At 38.5% G+C, this 9535-nt stretch overlaps 1 protein-coding gene across 1 annotated transcript in view; it reads left to right on the top strand.

The window, feature by feature from the left end:
- LOC106873393 (ADP-ribosylhydrolase ARH3) overlaps nt 1-690 on the top strand; it is an 11277-nt gene extending 10587 nt beyond the window's left edge. The window contains exon 7 of the mRNA XM_014920739.2: nt 447-690. Coding sequence (XP_014776225.1) covers nt 447-653 — 207 coding nt within the window. The 3' untranslated portion in view covers nt 654-690. The remainder of the gene's footprint in view (nt 1-446) is intronic.
- Nucleotides 691-9535: the final 8845 nt, after the last annotated feature.

Below are 9535 nucleotides of genomic sequence, written 5' to 3' on the forward strand. Positions count from 1 at the left end.
TTATCCCCCCAACATTGCTTGACAACCGATGCTGCTGTGTTTATGTCCCCGCAACTTAGCGCTTCGGCAAAAGAGACCAATAGAATAAGTACTAGGCTTCCAAAGAATAAGTCCTGGGGTCGATTTGCTCAACTAAAAGGCTGTGCTCCAGCATGGCTGCAGTCAAATGACTGGAACTAGTAAAAGAGTAAAAGAGTAAATATTCATTTTCCTGAAAGCTATGAAGAAACAAATTCAAATTTCCACAACAAATTCCAATATAATCATACTTTATATAATCTAAATGGTATTTCTAGAAAATTTCTGGGAGTTATGAGGAAACAAAAGCCAGGGTGGGGGGCATGCTTGTGTAGGCTTCACGTCAAACATGTATAACACTCACTGCACTGATTGTGACAGTTAATCCAACCCAATCTTGGTATCTGATTTTTTTTTTATCTAACCAGCATCGCAACGGATTTGAAAGAACGGTAATCTATGCAATTTCTCTCGGAGGAGATACTGATACTATTGCAACGATGGCTGGTGCAATTGCAGGTGCATTCTGGGGTGAAGAAAGCATACCGAAACCTTGGCAACAAAGTTGTCAAGGTTTGGACACAGCAGAGAAAACAGCAAAGAGTTTGTACCAATATGTCACTGAACAAAGTTAAATAAAATGATCATAAAATCTAATTGTTTAAGACTTAACCCGGCTTTCTTTTTCTTTTCTTTTTTTTATTTCTCGCCTGACTGGCCTTCATGCTGGTGGCACGTAAAACACCCACTACACTCTCTGAGTGGTTGGTGTTAGGAAGGGCATCCAGCTGTAGAAACTCTGCCAGATCAGATTGGAGCCTGGTATAGCCATCTGGTTCACCAGTCCTCAGTCAAATCGTCCAACCCATGCTAGCATGGAAAGCAGACGTTAAACAATGATGATGATGATGATGATATACAGAATGGTTTCCCAACTTCTTTTTGCCAAATGCCCAAAACATTAGCCTATATACAAGAGTGGCTGTGTGGTAAGACGCTTGCTTCCCAACCACATGGTTCTAGGTTCAGTCCCACTTTGTGGCACCTAGCGCAAGTGTCTTCTACTATAGCCTGGGGCCAGCCAAAGCCTTGTGAGTAGGTTTGGTAGATGGAAACTGAAAAGAACCTTGTGTGTGTGTGTGTGTGTGTGTTCCCCACCACCATTTGACAACTGGTGTTGGTGTGTTTACATCCCTGTAACTTAGTGGTTCCGCAAAGAAACCAATAGAATAAATATCTGGCTTAAAAAAATAAAAAGGGTTTAACTTTTATCATTCACAAAGCCAGTGAGAAAGAGAAATCCTAGAGATGGGGTTAAGTTTCTCAACTATTCTACCTCTTCAAAAAAGGGTTTTCTTTGTTGGTATGGACTGGATTGTTTGATAGGAGCCGGCAAGTCAGACAGCTTCAGCATGGATCTTACATCTGGATGCCCTTCCTAATGCCAGTGCTGGGTGTCTTTTACTTTGCACCAGCACTGGCAATGTCACCAGGTAACAGACAAGACAAGACACCCTCAGCTGAAGTAGGAATGCTATTGAGGAAGGTGGCTTTATGCCAGATGATGAGAAGTTAGAATATGAATACAAGGGACAGAAATAGGGGTTTTGTATGTATTAAATAAATTAGCTAATTCATCTTCATGAATGTCATAATATCTAATCTGTGTTTCCTAGAACTATTTTGGATTCAATGGATTGCATTACTGAGCCAGCAGAATTGTTAGCATGCCAGGCAAAATGCTTAGAAGCATTTCGTCTGTCTTTACATTCTGAGTTTCGTCTGTCTTTACATTCTGCATGGCCGAATGGTTAGGTAACTGGGCTTTTGATGTTAAAAGTTGTGGGTCTGATTCTGGGCCAAGAGGTGTATTATGCCTCTGAGCAAGGCTATTTCTTGTTTCTCCGGTTCATTCAACTGCACCAGCTGCAATTGGGTTGTACCCCTTACAACAGACAGGCATTTCATTCAGGGTGGACAGCAGGAGAAACTTTGGCCTAATGAGCCGGCAGGTTTTCAATAGTTGTACTTAGCCTATTAGCAATATTTAAATATTAGGTTAACAAAAACCTTGGATGGAAAAGTCAAAGGTTGCCAGTGTGACTCAAACCCACATCTGTAAACATGACAAATGTTCTACCTTTGCATCAAAGCAATCTTTTGAAAGTCTCCATCCACACTATTATTTAAAGTCTTAGCTACCTCAAGTTACACCATTAAAAACGATTTACTTCATGTCTCACAAAGTCTCTTAATTCTTATAATGTAATTAACATACATTTTTTTCTTTATTCTCAATCTGTTAAAAATCTAAATGTAGTCATTACTGGAAACTATTTTGTTTTCACTGCTCACATGGCTAAAGATATATTATATAAGACTGTATACTGCTGTATTAGGATGAAAGATGTACGCACATTTTTGATAAACCTATGGCTACTATTATTAGAAGTTAGTGAGGAAGTTGTGAATGAATTGTAATTCACCTAATTTCATTGGCCTAATTTCACAGAGCTATTAATACATGTGAACATGAGTCAGTACATTTATATAGTCATAAACCATGTTGTACTCCAGTGATTATTACCTAACTGTTGACCTTGTGCAATTACGCAAATGAATTTGTGCCTTACTACTTAGATATTTGAACTTCAATATGGATCCTTCAGCCATCATCCAAATCAGTTGAAAAGGCCTTCATGAGCATAATTTCACAGCGAGACTAAATATATTTATAAATATGTCTGTATTTATTTAGGGTTCTAATATAGGCCCAAGGGCCAGCAATTTTGAAGGAAAGAGTTCTAATAAAGGGACAAGACCAACAATTTTGAGGGGAAGGGCTATAAGTATACCATGGTAGAAAGTTTCTTCCCTAAAGTACAATATAGCGAAACTGACCCTAAACTTTTGTAGTTTCGAAGCATACATCTTAACCACATACAATCATACTTGCATTAGTTTTTACATTCTAAGTTCAAATCTCTCTGGGAACAACTTCACTCATCTCCCAAATTTCAGACGATGTGTCAATATTAGAAATTGTTTTTTTGTCAGATAATCACCCGCATTGATTGCCGTGCTTAACAATCTACTTTTGTTTCATCTATAAGCACAGAATAGTGAATGGGTCAATGATAAATTTTTGGCCTTTTACTCAAGCTATAACCCTTCCCCTCGAAATTACTGGTTTTGTACCTCTGTTAAAACCCTTCTGCTCAAAATTACTGGCCTTGTTAGAATCCTTCTATTAAAAACTGTTAGCCTTATGCATACGTTAGACCCTTTCTCCTCAAAAATTTCTAGCCTTATTATCTGTCTTAGAATCCGATCAATGGAACAGCCTGCTCGTGAAATTAACGTGCAAGTGGCTGAGCACTCCACAGACACGTGTACCTTTAACGTAGTTCTCTGGGATATTCAGCGTGACACAGTGTGACAAGGCTGACCCTTTGAATTACAGGCACAACAGAAACAAGAAGAAAGAGTGAGAGAAAGTTGTGGTGGAAGAGTACAGCAGGGTTCGCCACCATCCCCTGCCGGAGCCTCGTGGAGCTTTGGGTGTTTTCGCTCAATAAACACTCACAACGCCCGGTCTGAGAATCGAAACCGCGATCCTATAACCGCGAGTCCGCTGTTCTAACCACTAGGCCATTGCGCCTCCACGCTGGTCTTGTTAGTATCCATAATAAAAAAAAACATTATTAATGGGCAATAACTCCGTTAATATAGGTGGCGCAACATCACTTATTAATTAAGTCCCTTTAATATTTCTTCTCACCTGTCCGACTGAGGAACCTTTCTTGGTTGAGAAGACGTAATGAGTTGCCGGAGTCTTTTAAAACGTTTTTAACATTTAGCAACATAATAAATAACTTTATTCCTTGTTCAATCCATTTGTTTTTCCTTCTCCTATTCATAACCGAAGAATGTCGACAGCCGTAGGAAGAGGTCGCGGCAGAGGCCGAGGGATTTTGTCTTTGAGTAAAGTTGCTCCGTCGCCGAATCATAAAGTTGGTGGCAATTGTTCGGATTTAGAAACTTCTCTTCCAAACAACGAATTCAACATTGCTTCGAATCCTTCCGAGGACGACGATGCACCAACGGTTCCACCACAATTAAGGTTATTAGTCAAACCTACAGGCCAGGTTGATTGTCACGAAGAAAAGGTATTTCCTTCATTTACCTATTATTATTAATATTCCATTTTTTTCCATCTTTTAAATGTTTTCTTGTGTATTATATATATATATATATATATATATATGTGTGTGTGCGTGTTATATATATATGTGTGTGTGTGTGTGTATGTTATATATTATAGACGCGAATGGGATTATAGTAGATATGTGTATTGCGTATGTATCATCTGTAGATATATATGTACGAATATATAATATACAGATATGTATAACATATATATATATCCCTGGGTGTGATATACACGTCATATACAGACACGTATATGCATATATACATACATACATACATATAGTTTTAGGGAAAAGAACCAAGGTTCATGAACTCATCGATGAAAATCCACTGTCACGTATAGAAAAATTAATAATTAAAAGCACAATAAATGAGTATACTATAATACAAAGTAAATATCATAAGATAAAGATAATATATATACATATATGTATGTATACGCGTGTCTCTATATGACTTATATGTATAAATCTGTTTTATATTATCTTTGCGGCCCTAATCCACGTTTTAAAACTCGCCCGAAGTCCTCTTTGAAAGCTATCATATTTTGAAGAAGATATTCTTCACAGATCATAAGAAATCAATATAATAATACTTTATTTTTGTTTGGATCAAAATATCCCAAAACAATTTTAATTGATTTTTCTTTCTTTGTGTGATTTATTATTATTATTGTTGTTTCCCCCACTGATCTATTGAATCTCTCTCTCTACACACACATTGTCAACAATTAACAATACATTCTTGCATTTCATATATCGTTGACATTTTTTGCACATTGGAGAAGCACATGCCGAAGGAATGAACGATGCAACAACCTTCTCGTTACAAGGAATTCATTCCTAATTTAGAAATAATTATATTTCGAGATTGTTTTTCAGTGCAAGTGTTGAAATACGATATGATGTCTACTATAGTATATATATATATATTATATGTGTGTGCGTATATTACAATTAAACAAAGAATCAATTATTCACTGCTTAAAATTAGTCAGTCTGGGGTGCCTCATTTATATCATAAAAATATTTCGAGCAAGAGGCAAGTTACCCCGGACTAGTTGAATATGCAAAAAAAAATTAAAAGCATTTGACAGGTTGCACATGAAGATCCGTTACTTTGGCAGAGACGGGTGTAGTCGCACTCTCGTGGGATTTAGCTGACTGGTTATTATTATTATTACTACTACTACTGCTGTTGTTGTTTAGTCACTGGTCAGCCTTGATTCAGTAAATTTACCACCAGAGATATTCCTTTAATGACTATTTCGTTTTGTTTTACGAAGGATGGAGGTTTGGCCTTTTTTCTTTCTTTCTTTGACAAGTCGCAAGAATAATTCGTTACTTTTAACAGAGCTAGTTGTTGTCACACTCTACTGAAATTTACCTTATCAATTACTATTGTTGTTCAAGCCACTGGTCAAGCTTTGACCAGTAGGAGACGTTCTTCGTGATTTGGCTGTTGTTTCTAGCGTGTCGCGCGTTCGCGTTGAGGTCCCCCCCCCCCACGTTGGTTTCGTCTCTTATCTTTTCTCGGACGAAAGGAAGGCAAAATCATTCTAATGAGAATTAAACACAACAGTTTAGGCACCGAACTATATAAGCAGCAAGGCTGTCTGTCTTTTCTCTTATCCACTTACCATAGTTTCAAGTAGCATATTTGAGTACATTCCATTGTACTCTACAGTACTCTACCAATTATAGATAGATAGGTAGAGAGATGCATGCATATTTATGTATGTATGGGTGTAAATGTGTGTGTGTGTGAATGTATATATGCATATAAATAAATGTTTATGCTTATGAATATATATGTCTGTATTTATCTACTATATAAATGCGTATGCATTTATATACTCATAAATATGTGCACATATATATATGTGCGTATATACATATACTCGTGTATATGTATATACACATGCTCTCTCTCTCCTTCTCACACACAAGGTTATGGTTACTTCTAGAAGGTAGAGAACTCGCACACACGTTTAACTTATTAATTTTTATCATTGAAGTAATTGAAGGTACAATTCCTCACAGTGGCTGACCAATTCCATCCCTGTCAGTCGCCTGTTTTCGGACCATGTCTCAAAATCGCCTTCAAATCACACCTTCCTGGCTTAAAAAGCTGGGGAAGTATACATTGGATAATCAAGGCGCAGGTAGCCACGGTTGGAACGCTAATCATCATCGTTGTACCGAATTTAGGCTAAACACCATCATGCACACACACACACACGATAGACAGACAGACAGATTGATATAGAGAGAGTGTGTAGTTTTTTTTTATCTAATTTTATTATAAATTAAATATTATGTATAATTAGTCGTGTAGCTAGTTAAGTGTGGGCGTGTGAACTGGTCCGCCCCGGGCGACGCTTTTATAGAGGGCGGCATTTTTGAGTCGGCTGTGTCAAATTGCATGAGTTCGGGGTCCCATGGTAGCGTGGGCGACAAACTGAAGAGCCGCCCCGGACAACACACACACACACTCTCTTTCTCTCTCTCTGCCACTGGCATGTACGTATGTGTGTGTGTGCGTATGCATGTCTATATCTGTGTATGCGTGTTTGTTTTTAAATGCATCGAGCTGTTTTCTGTATGAAATTCTATTTCCAATCTTGAGACTGCAAAATCAGTTCGTGAAACACACACACACACACACACACACATATACACGCACACTCACTCACACACACACTTACACACTCACACACACACACATACATTAATCGTCCAATATGGCGTTTCGATATAAACAAAAATGAATCGATTAGTTTGTCAATAATGACATGTGTGTGTGTGTGTTGTCAGAGGCGTTTGGAAAATATTTTTTCATGTCTTTTAATTCATACCTGCTTTAACTGAAATTCAATCATTGCTGCACAATTTGACAGACGTCTACCGAAATACGATACGTTAGCACATGCCTGAATTTTTTTTTATTTCCTGACAATTCATCAACGCACACCATCATTTCGATCATGTGTGCGATTCACTCATTCGTGACGCTGGAACCGTTGTACAAATAAACGCACCGTCTACGGTTGTTGTTTAACCCCAGGTCAGCTCTGATTGAGCAAACCGATGATCAGAAATGTTCTAGTCGTGATCATCCCGTCCTTGGGAAAATTCGAAGCTAGGTTTCTCAATGTGTCATGTTTTTTTTTCCTTCTCAAAGATAAATGGTGTTACAATCTCGCTTACTTTATACACGCTGGGGAAACCGGTTTAAAACTCTCTGGCCTTCTGCGTTCTAGAGTTTATGGCAGAGCTAAGCCTAAGGCAGTAGAGGGAGATTTGACTGCTATTTTCAGAATGGTACAGCGACCGAATACAGAGTCGCTGTTTTTTATTTGTTGCATGGTTGCTGTTTGGCACCAAGTCAGTTCCTCATCGAACGAACCGATGATCAAAAGGCGTTCTCGCCCTAAATGGAGGAAATCTGCCTTGAGCGCCATTTCTGAATCTATCGCATTTTTTTAAAACGGCGATGGTGGGAGGGTTACAATTATTATTTTCAACAAGTGCAGTGACTGCCTATAGGATGGCTGTATTTATTATCATTGTTATTGTTTAGCAGATCAATAATCAATAACGTTGTAGCCGCGACCACTTCGTTTTTTGAGTATATCCAGGGCTACATTTCTCAATGTGACGTATTTTTCCTAAGAGGGAGTTTTGACTGACATCTTCAGCAGGCACGGCGGTCGCTTTTATTATTGTTGCAAACTTACGATCAAAGACGTTCTAACCGTGACTGTGTATCTGTGTCTGTGTTTATAGATAGCTGTGTCCGTGTGTTGATAGATAGGTGTGTGTGTATGTGTTGATAGACAGATAGGTGTGTGTGTGTGTGTGTTTATAGATAGATGTGTGTATGTGTGTCTGTCTGTGTTGATAGATAGATAGGTGTGTGTTTGTGTCTGTGTTTGTCCCTCTCGAACTCTTGACAACCTGTGTTGCTGTATTTACATCCCCGTAACTTAGTGGTTCGGCAAAAGAGATCAATAGAATATGTACCAGGCTTAAAAATAAACAGATACTGGGGTTGATTTGTTCAGCCCAAATCCTTCGAGGCTGTGCTCCAGCAAGGCCACAGTCTAATGACTAGAACAAATAAAAGACAAAGTCTGCATAGGTCATCACTTGAGAGAAAAACAATGATGTAATGTTTACCTTTCATGACATTATGACTGGTCACTTGATGCCTTCAAGGACCAATGGAATATAAAAAAAAATCCTTTACTTGAAAAGAGATAAGATTTGGCAACAGGAAGTGCATTCAGTCATAAAGTACTACTTGAAATAAGTTTCCTGTCTACTCAATACTAGCATTGTAGGAACAAACCCATATGTTCGTTTGTTCATTTAATGTCTAATTGTTTTGAGTAAGAGATGGGAGCTTGTCATTGTATTTGGTATTAAAATAAAAGCAGGCAGACCTAGATGAAAGACATTCTTTGTGTTGGTGATTCTTTTATAAGTGGGGGAGAAGGACTTGCACACAACTAAGTGTAAATTTGCATGTATGTATGTGAAGGCGCATGGTTCAGTGGTTAGAGTGTCATGCTCACAATCATGAGGTGGTGAATTCGATTCCCAGACCGGGCTGTGTGTTTTGTTCTTGAGCAAGCCACTTTATTTTATGTTGCTCCAGTTCAATCAGCTGTAGAAATGAGTTGTAATGTCACTGGTGCCAAGCTGTATCAACCTTTGCCTTTCCCTTGGATAAAATCGGTGGCATGGAGAGGGGAGGCTGGTATGCATGGCCGACTGCTCGTCTTCCATAAACAAACTTTTCTGGACTTGTGCTTCATAGAGAAAGTTCCTAAGTGCAATCCCATGGTTAGTCATGACCGAAGGGGATTTTTACCCTATGTGGGTGTGTTTGACAAGAAGAGGACTGAGGAAAGGTGAATGGCATGGGCATTTAGATTTTGTTCAGTTCTCTCCTTTACAAATGTACAAGGGACTGCTGAAAGGTCCCTGGCTTTGGGTAAAAGAAAATAGAGGCGGATCAGTTAATTATGATTTTATTCAACATATTCCCTTCTCAGGTTCACACACTTGTAGTGATCCTTCAGTTTTTCTATGCCCTGTAAAAAAACTCGAAAGGTTTGGCCTCCAACCAAGCCTTTCATGACACCCTTAAAGCCAGGAACTTTTCAGCACCTCCTCGTATTTATGCCTGCAACTATGTCTAATTAATTTTCTGGATTTTTTCTTTTTTTTAGTTCTGTGAGCAAGTTAGTCAACACATTGAAAAGCTATCTTTCGATGCTCAAGACAGGGACCTCGAT

Source organism: Octopus bimaculoides, chromosome 14, assembly GCF_001194135.2.
Source record: "Octopus bimaculoides isolate UCB-OBI-ISO-001 chromosome 14, ASM119413v2, whole genome shotgun sequence".
Lineage (NCBI taxonomy): Eukaryota > Metazoa > Mollusca > Cephalopoda > Octopoda > Octopodidae > Octopus > Octopus bimaculoides.